Genomic DNA, 19,405 nt, shown 5'->3' with positions numbered 1-19,405 from the left:
AAAATGTAAAAGAAAATGTGGATCAGTGTTTTACAAAGCCCAAGATGATGTCCTTAAATGTCTTGTTTTGTCGACAACTCAGTTTACTGTCACAGAGGAGAGAAGAAACTTGGAAATATTCACATTTAATTTCATTAAATTGATTATCAAAATAGTTAGCAATTCATTTAATAATTGACAATTAATCGATGAAACAACTATTTTTTGCACCTCTAAAAAAAATGTTCAAGGCTACATAAATGGTACACTTTCCTGTTTACCACCAGCATAGTTTGTGTTGTCTGCCCCCCCGTGTGTGTGTGTGTGTGTGTGTGTGTGTGTGTGTGTGTGTGTGTGTGTGTGTGTGTGTGTGTGTGTCTGTCCTCGTCCCCTCCTCTTCTTCATCCTTTACACTTTCTCCTATAATTGCAGAAAAGAGCACCCTCCTGTAGAATATGGACCCACATAACGTGTGTGTGTGTCCTCGTCCCCTCCTCTTCTTCATCCTTTACACTTTCTCCCTCTCATTCTCCTCCTCTACCCGTTCCCCTTTTCTCCTACTACTCCACATCCTCTCCGTGTGCTGCAGCTTTGCATCAACTTGTCTCTAGAAGTGCAGTAAACACGGTAAAAGCTGGGATCCATTATGTTGCAGATGTCCAGTGGAATGCTTATGTTCACTGTAATAGGGCTGCACCAAACGATTATTTTCATTGTTGATTAATCTGTAGATTAGCTCTGGGGAGTTTACTCCCCGGAGTCCTTATGTTTCTTCTTCGCAGAGCTATGCTCTGCGATTCTCTGCATTTCCTGGCCGCATCCTGCTGCGTCCTGCTGCATCCGCAGCATCCACCCGTGCTCTGCAGCGCCACGTCCCATCCCGCAACGCCCTGCTGTGATGTTCCTATGCACAGAGTAGTCAGGATCCGGTATAGGAGACTGCACTACTCAATATGACACGATGTGCCCTGCTATGACATGAACTTCCACGATAACCTTCGAAGTCACTGTGACTTCTAATGTGACTGTTATCGCCACTGTTCATCACGCCGCCAACCGGCCCGTCAGACACCGCCTACCAAGAGTCTGGGTCTGCCGAGGTTTCTTCCTAAAAGGGAGTTTTTTCTTGCCACTGTCGCAATAGCCACTGCTAATGCTTGCTCTTGAGGGAATTACTGTAATTGTTGGGGTTTTGGAATTTATAGAGTGTGGTCTAGACCTACTCTATCTGTAAAGTGTCTCGAGATAACTTTTGTTATGATTTGATACTATAAATAAAATTGAATTGAATTGAATAGACTATTTTCGATTAATCAATCAGTTGTTTGGTCTATAAAAACAGTGAAAGATGTCAATCAGTGTTTCCCAAAGCCCAAGGTGAGGTTCTGAAATGTCTTGTTTTGTCCACAACTCAAATAAATTCAGTTTACCGGCATAGAGGAGTGAAAAAAACAGAAAATATTCAAGAAAGCCGCAATCAGAGAATTTTTTTTCTTAAATAAATGACTCAAACTGATTAATCGATTGTGAAAATAGTTGGCGATTTGATTTATTTAATAGTTGACAACTAATCAATTAATCTGGGCAGCTCTAGTACAATGCATGTTCAAACACCCTATACTGGTCAGTGGGTGAGTTGTGTTTAGGAGGCCACAGACTAACAGCTCCAGCCTGAGCCAAAACTTCAGCCACAGATTATCTCCTTCCTCTCCCTCAGAGTCCTCTGTCTACAGGCCTGAGGTTTTCAATTATCACATTGCAAAATTACACCTTTCCAACCACGGAGGTCAGGGGGCGAGATGGAGTCTAGGGGGTAGCGGGGGCTTGGAGCAGAGGAAGAACATTCTGTGCCAGAGAAATGGAGCATTGGTTCCCTCATGTTGAGCACAAACAGCCTGCTGAATGGCTGGTGGTAGCACACAGTGAAGGTTCTGATTGGCTTCTGTGTTCAGTCAGGAGGAGGGCTGGAAGGTAATCTCATGGCCACCGTCTGATGATGAATGTTTGTTATATTGGAAGGACAGTAGATGTCTCCAACGTCATGAATTCAGCTGTCACTGCTTTTTATGGCAGCCAAAGCACACTTTCTTAAGCAATGAGCTTCAAGTTGGAGAGGTAAAAGATCAAACCGATGGTTGGAATCTCTCTGTTGTGTTTCAGGCCCCGGGAATGACTTCCTATTCCAATTTGACAGCTGTTTTTTGGAGGCTTCTTTTTTCTTCCATTGAGCCTTACAGTCAGCGTCCAGCTTATTTAGCATCAGTTTACCCATTTTGAGCACAGTAATAAGACAAGGACAATTTGCATAGATCCTGACTAAAAGATTGATTCTGTAGTCATGATGAAATATAAATAAGAGGAGTAGCAGTAGGCATCTTCTCCGGCCTGGTGTCTTAAGTTTGTTTGACAGAGACGCTGGAGGCAACATGTTGAAACGCGATTCAGTGTTTTATCAGTCAGCATCTTATAAACAACACATGATTTCCCAAAACTTCACTTAGGTTAGCCAGGGCTGTGTTTAAACAGAGACCAAACAAAGTGGAGGACATAATCAAAATTAAGTTTTTTTTGTTCATCAAGTTGTTTCTGGTTCAGATATCCCTCCCATTTTGTTTATGCCGTGCAGGACACATAACATCACACACACAAATCATTTCAAGCAGTGATTTAAAGTGTTTCCATAGCAATTAGTGTTTGTTTCTGCGGCAGACAGTCGAGGTGCTTTGAAGGTCTCAAACATTTTTCTCTCTGTAAATTGAGTTTGAACCAATCAGCTTCTATCTCTGTTTGTACGGTCATGTTAAACCAATGAGCTACTGTCAGTAAAGCCAGGTTAAAAGTTGATGCTTAACTTAACGGTGATGATGTGTGTGTGTGTCTGTGTCTGTGTCTGTGTGTCTGTGTCTGTGTGTCTGTGTATGTGTGTGTGTGTGTGTTTTAACTTGGTGAACTGAGCTGCTGTAGTGTTTGGTTGCTCCCCACCTTCGTCACGCTTGATTTAAATTTCCCTGCTGTAGAGACAAAGGCCACCGCAAGGTGCGGCTTCTTTCTTTACTGTACGTAGGTCAGTGTTTTCCTTCTGGAACTTCTCAATCAGTTTTCCCTGTCATCAACTACAATATCCTCTTATTTAGAGGGACACCACAGCAACTGGACCAGTTATTTGTAGCAGTGCTCGGTGGAAAACCTGGAGTGGAGAGGACTTTGTTACTGCGGATCTGGGATGAACTACTGGGCTCAACACCAGCCCACCCAGCAAACAACGGTGGTATCTCATTACCAACCTGTCGGAGCTTTATCTATGGTTTTGTTAGCTGTTCTGACATTTTTTTAGACAAATGAAACATTCACACAGTTGTTGTTGGATTTGAAGCAGCCTGCACGCCTTACTAATGGCTGTCTGTTTTTAGTCTTTTACAAGCAGAGAGATCATATTTGTGTGTGTGTGTGTGTGTGTGTGTGTGTTAGTGTATGTGTGTGTGTGTGTGTGTGTGTGTGTGTGTGTGTGTGTGTGTGTGTGTGTGTGTGTGTGTGTGTGTGTGTGTGTATGTCTGCATGTGTGTTGTCGGGCACTAAATGTAAATCGTTTGTTCAGGACTTCAACCAATAGCCTCGTGCAACTGGGTAATTCAGGCCGAGGACTGACTGGTTTATTTGTTACATGCTGACATTTCCTAGTAAGGAATGCCCCTTTATTGTTGGGGGGAACATGTGTTTGTTGTTTGTTCAGATTCAAGATTCAAAATCCTTTATTAATCGCACAACGGGGAAATGTTGGGTGTGGATTAGGACTTCAGAAGAGATTCAGAAGTATTGTTGGTGATACGTTGAGCTGATGTACAAAAGCAGCTTGTGGCAAATTAGGCCCTTTTTAATGCCTGATCCAGTTCAAATCTGTTTGTATTGTACGTTGTAACCCAAGGTTCTCTAAGCACACCAGCTATTTAAAACACCACATTGCACTCCATTATAACACTAGAACTGTACACTAATGCTTAATGGTGACATGTTGCATGTGTACCACCAAATGTTGAAAACTCAAATTTTTTTATTCTCATTGACACAATGTGCAGGCACATATGTAACAAAATGTAGGTTATTGCTTTCCAACAAACACTGCACATACACAGTAGATTAAAAAAGACACCTCAATGACATTATCATTACTTACAGGCTCAGAATTATTGTTAATTGCATTGCAAATGTGCTATTTTTGTAAATGTATTTTGTGGATGAGAGGGTGTCTCATCTAATCTCGCCAAGAAAAGGAATACTGTATGTGCATCTCTTAAAATGTCCAACTATTCCTTTTAAAGAAAAGCTTTGATGTAAAATATATTTCTTCATGACAAGCTTTTCAGCTGTCCGATTGCTATGCTAATTTTGCACTTGGAGCTATATGTAAATACAAATATCAGAATCAGATTGTAATTAGAGCCAAAAAAAAGCTGACATCTCTATCATGAGTAATATGATATAGTATTATATAGGGGAGGAATGTAGTGCTGCCACCAACGACTAATTTTCTAACGATTAATCTTTCGACAAATTTTTCGATTAGTCGACTAATCTTAACGACAAATTTAAGAAAAAATCAAGTGAAAAAAAAAAAAAGTGTTTGTATTTCGTCCATTTTATATTTCTCAATTGAAGGGCCAAAACATAAAATGTCACTTGTGCCATAAACAATATAAATAACTTAAATGTTACCAAATAAAAAAATGACATAAATGCAGATATAAATGTAATTTCAAATATTGCACCTGTCAATACAGAAGGAAATATTCTGTAGCCTATTTTGCCGTCAATGCTGCCGACGTTGTCTTTGCTGTAATCAGATCAGTATATATTTATGTTTAACATGAAGTAGACTGCTGCTTTGGTGTGTAAAGACCCTAAAATCCACGCAGCCGCCATGCAACTGCCACGCAACAGAAACCCCACGCTCACGCCACGCCACGCTCACGCCACGCAGCCAGTGTGTAGCTGCTCGCGTTTACATTTGCGTGCATGGCGGGGTTTAAAACATTACTGCCACAGTCTAAGTAGCCTGTTTAACATCCAAATTGCACAAACTGTGCAGCCTCTACTCAACTCATACGGCGAAGTTACTCTTTTACCAGCCTCCGCCATTTTCAAATCAAAGCAGTGAAGGCGGGGTGGAGGGGGAAGAAAGAGCATAGCAGATTAACCAGCAGACTGGTGTCGAGGTGAATTACAGCGAGCCGTTTGAGACAGGAGACCAAAAATAAATAGGCGGTCAATAGTAAAACGACGTCGACTCAAAAAATTGTCGTTGACTTATTTTAATGGTTGATTACGTCGACTAATCGCGGCAGCACTAAAGGAATGTCTTAATGTGTCTTGAATATAAGTCAGATTTACAAATCATCTGCATAGGTATACTGTCCTCTCTCTCTTTCTCCCTACCAGAGTGCCCAGAGAAGTGTGTATGGCGAGCGTGCACTGCGGCTGGCGAGTGCTGCCACCCTCAGTGTCTGGGCAGCTGCACCCTCCCTGGTAGTGACACAGCATGTGCAGCATGTGTGCATTACTACCACCAAGGACGCTGCGTGGCCGACTGCCCTCCAGGCACCTACAAGTTCGAGGGCTGGAGGTGCATCAGTGCCGAGCTTTGCTCTAAAGTCCACCTCCCCGACTTCAACAGCTTCGTCATCCACGGCGGAGAGTGCATGTCGGAATGCCCACATGGGTACATGCAGACCACACCCAACAGGTGAGCTGCAATCTACACTGAAGGCTGAAATGGAGCCACTGGGTGCAGGTACTATTATTGTTAGTCTGACATTGGTACCAATTCCACACCCTGCTATCAGTTTTCATTCTATTCTTTCACCAAAAAAACAAAAACTGAATACAATACAACAGCTACAATAAAGGGCAGTTAGTGTAGAGGTAGTCTATATCGACGACATTTCATTTACGGGATTGTTCCGGTGCCGCCGGAGATGTCCCTCATTTCGGCCACATGTCCATCACCTTCCACTTTCTTTGTGTTCGCAATCTAAACTCCAGTCAGTTTGGGAAACACCCTCCGAGCTAGAACCGACAGTCAAATTATTTATTTATTTTTTGAGTAAAATGGATGTTACACACTCAACAGCCATTTTAATTCCAGAGCTCGCCTCCCTAATTTGCACGTTCCACCAAAACAAGTTCTTTCCCGAAGCTGTTTTTGCAGAGGCACCGCTGTGGCGTCCGGCCAGACCTTCCTCCGCAGCGCTGTGGAGCTAGCGCTGTGGAGCTAGCGCTGTGGAGCTAGCGCTGTGGAGCTAGCACTGTGGAGCTAGGTGATGCAAGACTAGTGTAGAGGCTACCATCTATCCTTAGGCGCATTAAGCTGTAGTTAAAATAAATAAAGGTTTCTAATCAAATCTCGGAATCTCTTCTAGACATAATTTAGCTGGTACTGTCGAACATTGCCGTAAAACTTTTCAAGGGCGGAAATAAAATAATTAAAGGTCAGGAGAGAATACAAGAGTTCCGAATATGAATGTACATCAGTAAAATGACAGCGTACTGTCCCTCTCTATCTCTCCCTGTCTGTCTCCAGTATGTTCTGTACAGCCTGTGATGGTCTCTGTGATAAAGTATGTGAGGAGAAGGTCATCGACTCCATGGATGCCGCTCAGTCTCTCAAAGGCTGCACTGTTATCAAAGGCAACCTGCATATCAACATCCGCAGAGGCCGTAAGTACTGCAGTGTACCCATAGACTGTATAAAATATGGGCAAAGTGTCCGTGACGTCACCCATTGGTTTCTGAAGAGATTAAGCTAAAATTGGGGGTCTATAGGGATTGACTCCCTTTTGGAACCAGCCTCAAGTGGCCACTTGATGAACTGCAGTTTTTGGCACATCTGCATTGGTTTCACTTTTCAGCACAGGAGGTTGCTGCTTGAGTGTACCATTTTTTAAATGTTTTTTATTTAACCTTTATATATCCAGGTAAGTCGATTGAGAACAATTTCTCATTTGCAACGATGACCTGTCACAGTTCCACATTCATACCTGGAAGCTGCCCAGTACAACCACAGTCTGATCTGCTGGCCACTGAGCAGCGCCACTGGAGTGGTTGGGGTTAAGGGCTTTGCTCAAGGGCACCTCAGTGGTGCTAATGAGGGAGGGACAAGCGCTGCTCTTTCACTTTCCCCACCCAGATTTTATCCTGTCGGTCTGGGGATTGAACTGGCGACCTCCCGGTCACAAGCTCGATTGCAACACCAACACCATTGCAACACTACACTTAATACTTAGGTTTCTACCACCACTCTACAGTTTCTTCACTGGTCAGTTAATTTAAAGAGTTAGTTAAATATTGTTAAACCACGACAGTTGCCACCAGTAGCCACATAAGGAATTGGTCCTAGTCTGCTGGAAAAGTCACCTCTGGACTTGGGTTTTCAAAACACTTTAGACCATAGCAATTGTGTGTTCCACTAAAAAAATCTGCAAACATAAATTATTCTACGAAGCAGAAGTGATGTCAAGATTAGTCTTGACCAGGGGTCTCATTTATAAAACTGTGCGTAGGATCCTTACTATAAGTGTACGTACGCCCAAAAGCCCAAATTGGCGTACGCTGAAAAAAAGTCAGATTTATAAAACCGTGTGTACGCACACCTGTAAGCAATGGTCACTTTATAAATCACAGATTGACTACAAGCGTGCGTACGTGGATCAGCCTCTTATCCCGGCCTGTACACGCCCATTTTTAACCATAAATAGTCAATGTAAAGCACCTCGTGAATGCTGATCAGTATCTTAATGACCCTGGCAGTTGTTCTTTCGTTACACTGAATCATGACGACCGGATCTATAGACTGCCTTTATTAATAAAATCATCCAAAACGGCAGGCATTACGGTACTCTGGGACAGCTTTGATATACCAGACGTATATAAAAAGATTTAACAGAACTATATATTATATCCAAACAAGCCTTAGTGATGAAGTTGAAGATTATATATAATATTTATTTAAAAAAACACTTATCTGTCTCACATTTCCCTCTGAAAACAGCCGGTTTCACCCAGAGTGGCGAGGACCTGTACTTGGACCGGGATGGCACGGTTCCGGCGCGTTGCCCTCTCTACTGGACCCAATTCAGTACATAGATCCAAGAGAACATGGTCCCTGAAGTATCTTTCTCTCCTGATTCTTCCATTGGGGGTTAGTCCTCCTGCAGGGCCAGCAGGGCCATCATGAAGCATTATGCACGGGTTCACCGCAGTATTTACAACAATTTGTGATTGTTAACACCTTGCTAAAACCACAGCATCAACTAGTGGTATCCCTCACCCCGAGATACAATTTGAAATCGAAATGAAATAGGCAAACACACTTTTCTTCATGCAGGTTTTGTTATTAACAGTATTAAAGTTTGGACTGATAACGAGGACATTAAGGGTAACGATTGCGCGAAAGCTTAACAGCTGTATTTCTGGACTTTGAAGTCAAAGACAAAGTTAAAGACAGATATTTAGTTATTTACACTGTGTTGTGCAGTTATCTAATGCTAGGGTATTTGATGCTATCCTGTATTCCATGGAGTCGGACCATCTCCTCCTCCTGCGCTCTCCGTAGCGGACAATGTGACGGCGAGACAGTGCTGATTAAATATTAAGAACGAGTTTTGATTTAAGATTTGAGTTGGAGGTGTTTATGGAACAATTGTCACTCAGTACAAGCGCAAATAACACTGCTGGATTTAATCTTCATGATATGGTGTGAAGAAATGTGCATGAGGCATTAATACTTCAACATATTAAGAGTAATCGTTATTCCCATTTACTTTTTGCAGTCTGACTTCAGTTCACCACCTCACCATCTGCGTCGCCAATTCCTATTTTTGTCTCCAAAATGTGCGTTCACATGGGTCAGAGTTTGCGTGGAGGACCGCACATTCTCCCGTCAAGTTTTTTTTTTTTATAAATCACAACCTTTGCGTGGGAAGTGGCATACGCACGTTTTCCGCCCCGTTTTGTGCGTACGCCACGTTTATAAATGAGACCCCAGGGCTTTTAAAAAGTTCTGGAAAGTGTATAATTTTCGGCCGTTGCTTGAAAAATCTGGAATACACATAGTAGCGTGGGAAGGGATACGAGGGAGAAGGTTGAACACAAGGAAAAAGGCTATTTAGGTATATGGCTGTTTATTTATGATGTAATGAAATGATTTCCTGTTAAACACATACAAAAACAAAGATGTCAAACATAGGGAGTTCCGCAAGTTTTAGATAGTATGAAATATAATCACAAGATTTACAATTCCAGTAGTTCAGAAACAGTGTATTTAAAACAGAAGGTATAAATACATAAATAGACTAATAAAACAGGTGAAAAAATAGGCAATAACAGTAGTGTGTCTGTGGGTGTCTTTGTGTGTATTTAGACAACATGGTGGCAGAGCTGGAGAGTTTCACCGGTTTGATCCAGAGGGTGACCGGTAATGTGCGGATCAGACATTCCCACACTCTGACCTCCCTGGCCTTTCTCCGCAGCCTCAGATACATCGACGGAGAAGAGCTTCTGGACGAGTAGGACCACACACAAACACACATACGTTTAACTGCACCTGCACATACACACAAAATCTCAGCTCCCATCTTTTAGCTCCGACAGTTGTGACTGATGTTGCTCCGTTCTACTCTTGTGAGCTCTTGAAATATCTTTTACTCTAGAGGATTCTCCTGAATCGTAATGTATTGTAATTGTAATGTATGTATTGTGTTGAATAGTACTCCGCTCCAGAGTCAATAGACAAATATACAAAACAAAATATTGACTTAAATAAAAATGTTGTTAACCCTAACCCTAATTTGCCTGTTGCTGTGAGAGTGAGAGTTGTGGAAGTAACCAAGCAGAGTAATTGTGCAGCGTTAGTGTTCTAATGTGGCTAGACGAGGTCAGCACTGAAAGGTTGGCGGGATGGAGAGAAAAAGGAAAGGATGTTTTGACTGTGAGGGTGCAGACTGGAAAAGTGTTTTATGTAGGAAAGACTTCTTGTTTTGGGTTGGTGACTGTAATATCATCACTGAAATAAACAAAAAACACTTCAGTGTCTTTTTTTTTTTTTAAATCTTTTTTAACTGGAAAAGTAAATATACTGATTGTAGCTAACCGCATACGTCCCTCTTTTTTACATTTTTTTTAATAAGCCCTTGAATGCAGCATAACTTCCTACAAACCAAGGGAAGGTTCTGTTAGGGTCATGGAGAGGCCTTCACACTCCTCTGTTTCTCCTTGAGTTCAGCGAAATCTTACTGTCCCAAGGTCCACATTACAGTCATTCCTGAATGTCTGGGTGTTACCCAATGACTCATAAACACTGCATCTCCTCTCTCCTCTCTAACATAAAAAAGCAGTCCATAGTTAATCTGATGTCCCAGGTTGTTTCTGGAAGAGTTAAGTACTCTGCATGGCTTCCCCTTATAGAAAAGGACTAGCAGGTGTATATATACAAGTTTTCACTTCTATATACCCTCTTTCTTTGACACCTTATTGTGCGGTTTTCCCATTATGCACTGAAAATAAGGCATTGTCCTTGATGGGACAGTTGGCCTTCGGCTTGGCTTGTACCACAATACACACAATAAGCCAACACTGAAACATTATACAATGAAGGTAGAATCAAGAAGCAAGCAGGTTGTTGACCATCATTCATTCATCCTCACTACTTTCTGCCCTCTAGCGCGTACGCCTTCTTGGCAGTTGACAACCAGCAGCTCCAGTATCTTTGGGACTGGAAGCAGCATAACCTCACCATCAAGGCAGGAAAGCTGTCCTTCAGAGCCAACCCAAAGCTCTGCATGTCCGAGATCCGCAAAATGTGGGAGAAGACGGCCATCCAGGGGCGTTTCGATGAGAGCGATTTCCGAAACAACGGCGACAGAGCCAGCTGTAAGGGTCCACAAAAAATTGAATTGCTGTGTCCAGTACATGTACAGGAGTTACTCTAGTTCACAACAGTTTGCAAACGCCCCTTCTGAGCCTGATAATGTTCTGCATCACGTGTCCTTATTTACTGCACTACTCTGTCAACAGGACTCATTGCTGCACATTTGAACAGTGTTTTGATTTTGACTCCGTGCTCACTCCCTCATTCCTCTACATAGGTGAAAGTACAATCCTGACATTTAAGTCCAACAGCACCAGTAGTACGAGGATCAAACTGACCTGGCAGCGCTACCGTCCCCCTGACTACAGAGACCTCATCAGCTTTATCGTGTACTACAAGGAGGCGTAAGTTTTTCAGAATCCCCCCAGTCATTGCTGGTTCCTGCCCTCCATCTTTCTCCTGATGGCTGCAGTGATAGCAGCTGAAACTGGATTCCCCCGGCTTACCAATCGGTTTGTTCAAAGGCAAAAATCCAGGATCATCAAACTATTGCAGAAGTAGAGGAACCCATTAGATGATGTTATTTTAAAAAAGCACCATGAAAACCTTTTTAGTGATATTTTGACTTTTGTTTGAATTTACAGCGTTATCAGTGATGTGTAAACACAAGAATAAAGCAGGTGTATATCCATTACTAATACACGATAACACACAAAATGGTGTGTTCATGTTGTAAATTGTATGTTTTGTAAATCGTTTAAAATGAACAAAACAATTGTTAATCATACAAAATAATAAATTCTGAACCCCTTTCCTTCCAGGCCGTACCAGAACATCACAGTGTACGATGGGCAGGACGGCTGTGGCTCCAACAGCTGGACTATGGTGGATGTGGAGCTGAGGCCGGACAAGGACTCAGACCCTGGGGTTCTGCTGTCCAGCCTCAAGCCCTGGACGCAGTACGCTGTCTTCGTGAAGGCCATCACACTCATGGTGGAAGACAAACATTTGCCGAGTGCCAAGAGCCAGGTGGTCTACATCCGCACAAGCCCTTCAGGTAAATATAATTTCATAGGTTACCAATGTTACAAGCAACCAGTTGTTAAAGTTTAAGGTCTTCATTGTCACAAACTATAATACAAACTTTACGGGGATTGGTTGTGAAATAAAAGAGAGGTGCTAAAAGCCTCAGCTAAGTCAATCAAGGAGAGTGTCTGGAAGCGATACAGTCACCTACAGTAAGTGACTGTAGTAGATGTAGGTCAGAAGTCAGTCCTGGACAGTAAAGGAAGAGCAGCCAGAAGTGGTGGTTGGAAGATTGGAAAAGCATTTAATGCTACAATTCACTTGTTTTACAGTGATATTAACATTGTCATCTCACCAGAACACTCTTACTGGCAGCTAAATGTTCTGTCCACATTGCTGCTTATTTGTCATCATGAAACAATCCCACATCTATTCAACAGCGTGCTAGCATTTCTGCATGTGATCCAAACACAGTGTAAGGAGATGGAGAGGAAGACGGTTTGAGTAAACACAGCTGCAACTCAAAGAGACGGAAAAAATCTGATTTAGAAAATCTATGATATAATTAGATGCAATGGAGGATTGCTTTAAATAAATCCAGCTGCACTGTAAAGACGTAGCAGTGCCGTGATGTGATGAGAATCACATCTGCATTGGCAGGCTGTTCATCCCAGCGTGAAGGACAAAAGTGAGGAAACCAGGTTTACTGTACAAAGCAGTCTTTTTGGTCTCTCTTTCAGTACCCTCCATGCCTCAGGATGTGCGAGCGTACTCTAACTCATCTACACAGTTGGTGGTGCGTTGGTCGCCCCCTATCTCACCGAATGGAAACCAAACTTACTACCTGGTCCGATGGCAGCAACAAGCCGAAGACCGAGAGCTGTATCAGCACAATTACTGCTCTAAAGGTTCATACACACACGCACAACTTATACAACTGTATTGCTATTTGTTAAGTTACAGAGTACACATGCCATGAAACACATATTCTGCGTCCTCCTCCAGAGCTGAAGATCCCCATAAGGATTGCTGCCATAGGTGTGGGAGACCAGGAAGAGGACACCAATCCCACTAAGCCAGATGCCGATGGGCCAGACAAAGGCCCCTGTTGCCCCTGCCCCAAATCAGTCGAGGACCTGGAGGCCGAAGCTGCTGACGCCTCCTACAGAAAAGTCTTTGAAAACTTCCTGCACAACTCCATTTTTACACCAAGGTAAGCAACTTTCTATCATTGCTTTATTGTATGGCACTGGTGTGGATTGAATTTTCCAGGGACCTCCAGGGCAGATCAGTAACTGTCTTCAGTTGTTGACCATTATATGGTTATGCGTAGTAGTTTAAAAACACACTGACCAACTGATGTTCACACCGAAGAGCTTTTTTTTTACCCTCTTTTCTGAACTATGTTTTAGCTTCTTTCTGATTGAGGGAGTTCACATGCTGCCTTTCACTTCAGACATCTGCGTCACATTATCTCTCTTTGTCTCCACACACATATGCAGAGCTTGATTCAGTTGATATTCATTAGTTATCGTTTTGCAGATGCAGAAGAAAGGGATGGGTGTATTTTTTTCTTCGAAAGATAAACAACAGGTGTCATCACATTTCCTGCATTCTCCTTTCAGCTGACCTTGTAAATGTTACATTTTCATTTGACTTTTGCCATTTACTTTCAGATATCCCTCTTAGCATTTGGGGGTGGGGAAATCAATTACATTTTGATGGTTCCATACTCATCTTAAAACTGTCCTTCGTCTTCTCTCTCCCAACTTTGTCCTTTATCCATCCCTCCCTCCTTACCTCTCTTGTATCTCCGCTCCATCATGCGTTTCCTCTCACCTCCAGGCCACCAGACCGTCGACGTAGAGATCTCTTTGGCATAGCCAACTCCACCCACCCCCGCCACAACCGGCTGCACACCAACCGCAGCACCGTCCCTCCTGTCCAAGCAGCTGGTAACAGCAGCACCGCGGACTTGGAGCCAGCCGACAGAGAGTACGAGTTTGTGGAGCAAGCAGTGACGGAGCGTGAGCTGCAGATCTCTGGCCTGCAGCCGTTCACGGTTTACCGCATCGACATTCACGCCTGCAATCGACAGGTCCAGCGCTGCAGCGCCGCAGAGTTTGTCTTTTCCAGAACCAAGCCTGCAGGTTAGAGGAGGAATGATCTGTTTAGAAATATAGTACACACTAATGAACATATTTGACCAGCACTGTAGTGTCGTGTCATCCAGGTATATATTTCTGCCGAGACGTTAAAGGTCGTTGACGAAAATTTTGATTTTCTAGCCACTGAAGATGTTGAAAGATACGCTGGATACACAAGGCGTTTGTAGAAATCAAACCTGTGACTTCTGTGTTTCCAATGGGAACCTCTTGTCCCTGTGTGTCTGCAGAAAAGGCTGACGACATACCCGGCCATGTGACCTGGGAGGGCCACGAGGACTGGGTGTTTCTGCGCTGGCCAGAGCCTCTCCACCCCAACGGACTCATCCTCATGTATGAGATCAAGTTTAAACTGGCTGCTGAGGTAAGACAACATCTGTACATCTGCCTCCCACCTCACTGAGGACCTGCTGTTTTTGACAAGAACTAGGAAGCCAGAAAATGGATGTTTATTCAGAATTCATTTTAAGAGTTTATGTGTCCACATCTGAGCGAAATGCTGGTTGACCCCTCTGACAAGTCATCTATAGTTTGAGGAAAATCAATGTCCCCTTAATGCATATCATACCTTACTTTTGTGTCACAGACTAAATCTGATTAGTACTCCGTTAACATTAGGTATTAGGTGTTATTAAGTACGTTGTAGTGGTCTGACCGATGAAAGACCCCTGGCCTGTACATGGGCGATACAACATTAAAGTTTAACCTAATGGTCTGACAGTAGTGCAAGGTAGATCCGGAAACAACAGAAACAACAAAATATAATGTAGTAATAGTAGATGCTAATTTTAAAGAAACATTTTTGGTCATGATATCAAAGCAAAAAACATTTCACACAGAATAGATTAACCCAGTAAACCGTATCAGAACCACAACCATAAAACAAAAGAAACCGCAATTTGTTAAATGGCAACAATTGGGCTTACATATTTGCCCAATGACCAGGCATGGTAAACGTTATTATTTAATAATGATGATATAGGCTGAGTCTGGCCCTGTTTATCTTGCCTTTTCTTTTAATTTTACAGTTAAGATATAAAAAATCAGAGGGTTTTGCATTTTCATTAGACTTTGCACTTGTAAAATTCAGTCTATAATAAGCTTTCGTTTTTGTTTGTGTGTGTTTGTGTCAGAACGAGAAGCACGAATGTGTCTCTGGCCAGATGTATCAGGCCCAACGTGGCGTTCGGCTGTCCAACCTCAGTCCAGGAAACTACTCAGTCAGAGTGAGAGCCACATCTCTGGCTGGCAACGGCTCCTGGACACCCCCTCTGGACCTTTATGTGGCTGAACGTAAGACGCACACTGGCATGTATCATCAAACTGCATCACTTCTTTTTATCTTTAAATCTGTTTTCGAACAGCACAGATATGACAATGAAGGTTATCATTAAAGTAATTCAAGTGTTTGACCCAACAGGATATGAAAACGTCTTCTACGCTATGATCTTTGTTCCTATCGCCGTCATTCTCGTCATCTGCCTTTTCGTCTCAATGCTGGTGGTCCTCAGCAGGAAAAGGTCTGTGTGTGTGTGTGTGTGTGTGTGTGTGTGTGTGTGTGTGTGTGTGTGTGTGTGTGTGTGTGTGTGTGTGTACTGTAGTTATAGGTGTAGCGCACAGCAATTGTTTCATAACCAAGTGAAACTGCATAAGACAATTAAAAACAAAATGTACCAACAAAATAAGTCTACCTAACCTGAGTAGCCAAGCCAACAGACACAGAAAACCCCATTAGTAAAACACATAGTGGTGGTGATGGCTGAACATTTTTTTCTCGTTCTCCTCTAGAATATTTTCAATTTGAATTTCACCCAGTTGCTAATGGTCAATGTGATCACACTACACTATGATTCATATTCAATCACAAACCACTCGAAAGAAAGCAAAATGCTTCTACCAATTATAGTCCATAAAACTAAGTGTCAAATAAAGCTAGAATTTGTACTGTCATTGGCACCCTCTTGTATCTATGGTTGTGCCTTGTAATATTAAAGGAACATGCCGACTTATTGGGAATTTAGCTTATTCACCGTAACCCCCAGAGTAAGACAAGTCGATACATACCCTTCTCATCTCCGTGCGTGCTGTAACGCTGCCTGACGGCTCCAGCATTAGCTTAGCCCAGCACAGATCCTGCAGGTAACTGGTTCCAACTAGCCTACTGCTCCGAATAAGTGACAAAAGTGACAAAATAACACCAACATGTTCATATTTACATGTTACGTGTACAAAAACAACGTAACATGAGACACAGCCATCTTCTAACCGTAAACAAACCGGGAACTATATTCTCAGACAGGCTTGCTGCGAGCATATCACTCTTCTGTTTTTTTTTACGGTTAGAAGATGGCTGTGTCTCATGTTACGTTGTTTTTTGTACACGCTGTGACTCTATAAATCACAACATGTAAATAGGAACATGTTGGTGTTATTTTGTCACTTATTCGGAGCAGTAGGATTACTGGAACCATTCACCTGCATGTTCTGTGATGGGCTGATGCTGCTGGAGCTGTCAGACAGCGTTACAGCACGCACGGAGATGAGAAGGGTATGTATCGACTTGTCTAACTCTGGGGGTTATGGTGAATAAGCTAAATTCCCAATAAGTCGGCGTGTTCCTTTAAGGTAGTGTTTGTGTCAGAATATGTAACTTGATCAAAACTGAAGTTGAGAAAAAAAATCATGTATTTTTATGTGACTTAAACTAGTGATGTCCAAATGAAGCTTCATGAAGCATTAGTTGTCTATGTTGACTCAATTAGATGGAGCTCTTGGTTTAGAGAAACGGGCTCAAGGAATGGCAGATCAGTAGGGATCAACCGATATGGATTTTGTTTTTGTGCCGATACTGATTTTTTTTCCATCAGCCTTAGCCGATGACCGATACGGGCTGCCAATTTTCTTGAGCTGATATTTGGAGCCGATACTGCTTTTGCTCCCTCAATTTACATCATAAAAATGTAAACCCTGCCACACTGAATTTGTTTTCGGAATCTGCTCTGCCATTTCTTTAACCCTAACCCTAACCCAACATCGGCATTACTGAATCCTATGACCAGTGTTAGGAACAACTACCGTATGCGGATAGCCTACAACTTGGCTATTTGCAGCTCCCTAAATACAATGGCAAGCAGTTTATATAGACGAGGCATTCACATTTTCCATTTGGACCCACAAACTTGCTTAGCTATAGTTGCAAGCACATATAGAGCAACGGGTTTCCACTTTCAAATGTATGGCAATATTTCAGCTAAGTCAAACAGTTAAAAGATGCTTTCAAAGTTTAAAACTTACCATTGTCTTGAGCAGCCTTCTAGCACTCTGCTAGTGGGGGGAGGGGCAGGGGCAGTGCATGGTCTGCACGTAAACTGCAGCGTATAGCAACACAGAGCTGCCTGTGTGGACGCCTGTCTGTAAATAATCCTGGGAAAATCGGCGAACGCAGCAGCCGCGTATCGGCCGATGCGATACACGTAAAAGACGTGAATATTGGCCCGATATATCGGCCGGCCGATAAATCGGTCGATCCCTACAGTTCAGTGTGCTTTCAACCCTTTGTTGAACAGAGCGCGCCAGCTATTGGGCTCAGAAAATAAAGAACATGCTTCACCAATCTTCATTTGGACAAAACTAATTAAAAGTTGGGAGACAATGTTATTAATTTATGCTAGAAATTAACAACGGCCATGCTGAAATACAAGTTCTTTTTTTATCTTAAAACAATGTTTTGAATTGATCCAACCCCATTAGGCTTTCAGAAATGTTTCAGTACTGCATTTTGCCAATATTTTTGGAAGCTGAAACTGATCTGCATGATTATACACCATGCAGATCCCAAAAGTATGCATTGCATGCGAAACAGTATGTGCAAGTGTGTCTGTAAACATTTCTGTTTTCGTTTTGGTCAGGAACAGTGATCGGCTTGGAAATGGAGTCCTGTACGCCTCAGTCAACCCAGAGTACTTCAGCGCTGCAGAAAGTGAGTGAAGTGTGTATGTGAGAAATGTAATATTTTATTGTTGTCAGAATAACTGGAATACATCTATGAAGGGCCTTTATTAACATTTGTGTTTTTTCTGTGCAGTGTATGTACCAGATGAATGGGAGGTGGCACGGGAGAAGATTGCCCTGAGTCGTGAGCTCGGCCAGGGGTCCTTTGGCATGGTGTATGAGGGCTTGGCAAAGGGCGTGGTCAAAGATGAACCAGAGACACATGTCGCCATTAAGACTGTCAACGAGTCGGCCAGCATGAGGGAGAGAATAGAGTTTCTCAATGAAGCCTCTGTCATGAAGGAGTTCAACTGTCACCACGTGGTATGTAAATGCGCACGCACACACACATGCACATGTTAAGACCACATAGATGGTCTCGCAAGATTAAAATAAGACGAGACTTCTCGTCAAGGTAAAAATTGTCTCGCCATATCGGTCACAAGTGCAGAGCAGTAGCCATGGACGGAGTCTGACCTGGTTGGTCTTAATAATACATCTGGCTTTGAAGATGAGTCTGGCTTGGACCTCTAAATTAGCAGAGAAGATCTCCGTTCGCCAAAGTTGACTCTGAGTTCACTTTTGCAGAGAGTTGCAATTGTACAAAGCTGCCGGCAAAAACACCCAGTGTTAGAACGTTAGAGGGTATGATTGCTCTCACTCTCTCTCTCTCTCACTCGCGCCCACCACACACACTGCAGAAGCAGAAAGCAAAACCTAACTTCACTTTTAATGATATTAAACAAAGAGAAATGTTCTCCCTTCATCTTAAAATGGTAAAAAATGGATTCAAGTGCTGCCTACTTCTTTGTTTACTGCTGCAATGAAATGCTTGGTTACATTGTAACCACGGTTCTCTGAGGAAAGACTATTTTACTTAATTGAAGTTTTCTTTAAGATAGTGTTAAAATCTCGTTTCGTTCTTGTGAGCAGAGTGTCTGGTCACACCCCCAGTGTCAGTCCATCCTTTTGTGTCCTGGTTGTGACATGCTGTGTTTGGTGCAGGTTCGTCTCCTGGGAGTGGTTTCTCAGGGCCAACCCACCCTGGTCATCATGGAGCTGATGACACGAGGGGACCTGAAGACTTACTTACGCTCCCTGCGACCTAAAGAGGTACTGACTGACTTCTCATCCTCATTGGCTTCTTCCCCCCAGTTCCCTGTTCTTAGTATGGGGATATGTCAGCTTGATTTGATATTCGCAATAAAGAGCTAAATACCTATGTATGATACAACAAAATAAAATAAAAAAACTGTAGGTACCCATAAACTCTCATATTATGATGAGGATTTATCATTTGAACACTTAGATTTATGAATTGTACTCACACTACAGACAGACTATACAGTATATACTTGGATTGTAACAATCAGTTACTGCAAATTGG

At 42.6% G+C, this 19,405-nt stretch overlaps 1 protein-coding gene across 1 annotated transcript in view; it reads left to right on the top strand.

Annotated features, from left to right (window-relative positions):
* The window catches only part of igf1rb (insulin-like growth factor 1b receptor), a 60,792-nt gene that overhangs the window by 33,639 nt on the left and 7,748 nt on the right, over positions 1-19,405 (top strand). The window contains exons 4-18 of the mRNA XM_028585839.1: positions 5,413-5,716; positions 6,554-6,690; positions 9,392-9,536; positions 10,691-10,899; positions 11,115-11,241; positions 11,659-11,894; positions 12,604-12,771; positions 12,869-13,076; positions 13,709-14,013; positions 14,259-14,392; positions 15,162-15,321; positions 15,449-15,548; positions 17,937-18,007; positions 18,113-18,342; positions 19,024-19,131. Of these exons, the coding sequence (XP_028441640.1) occupies positions 5,413-5,716; positions 6,554-6,690; positions 9,392-9,536; positions 10,691-10,899; positions 11,115-11,241; positions 11,659-11,894; positions 12,604-12,771; positions 12,869-13,076; positions 13,709-14,013; positions 14,259-14,392; positions 15,162-15,321; positions 15,449-15,548; positions 17,937-18,007; positions 18,113-18,342; positions 19,024-19,131 (2,642 nt within the window). The remainder of the gene's footprint in view (positions 1-5,412; positions 5,717-6,553; positions 6,691-9,391; positions 9,537-10,690; positions 10,900-11,114; positions 11,242-11,658; positions 11,895-12,603; positions 12,772-12,868; positions 13,077-13,708; positions 14,014-14,258; positions 14,393-15,161; positions 15,322-15,448; positions 15,549-17,936; positions 18,008-18,112; positions 18,343-19,023; positions 19,132-19,405) is intronic.

This window comes from Perca flavescens, chromosome 1 (assembly GCF_004354835.1).
Source record: "Perca flavescens isolate YP-PL-M2 chromosome 1, PFLA_1.0, whole genome shotgun sequence".
Taxonomy (NCBI): Eukaryota; Metazoa; Chordata; class Actinopteri; order Perciformes; family Percidae; genus Perca; species Perca flavescens.
Note: the sequence above shows the minus strand (reverse complement) of the source record. Positions and strands in the feature narration are given on the sequence as shown.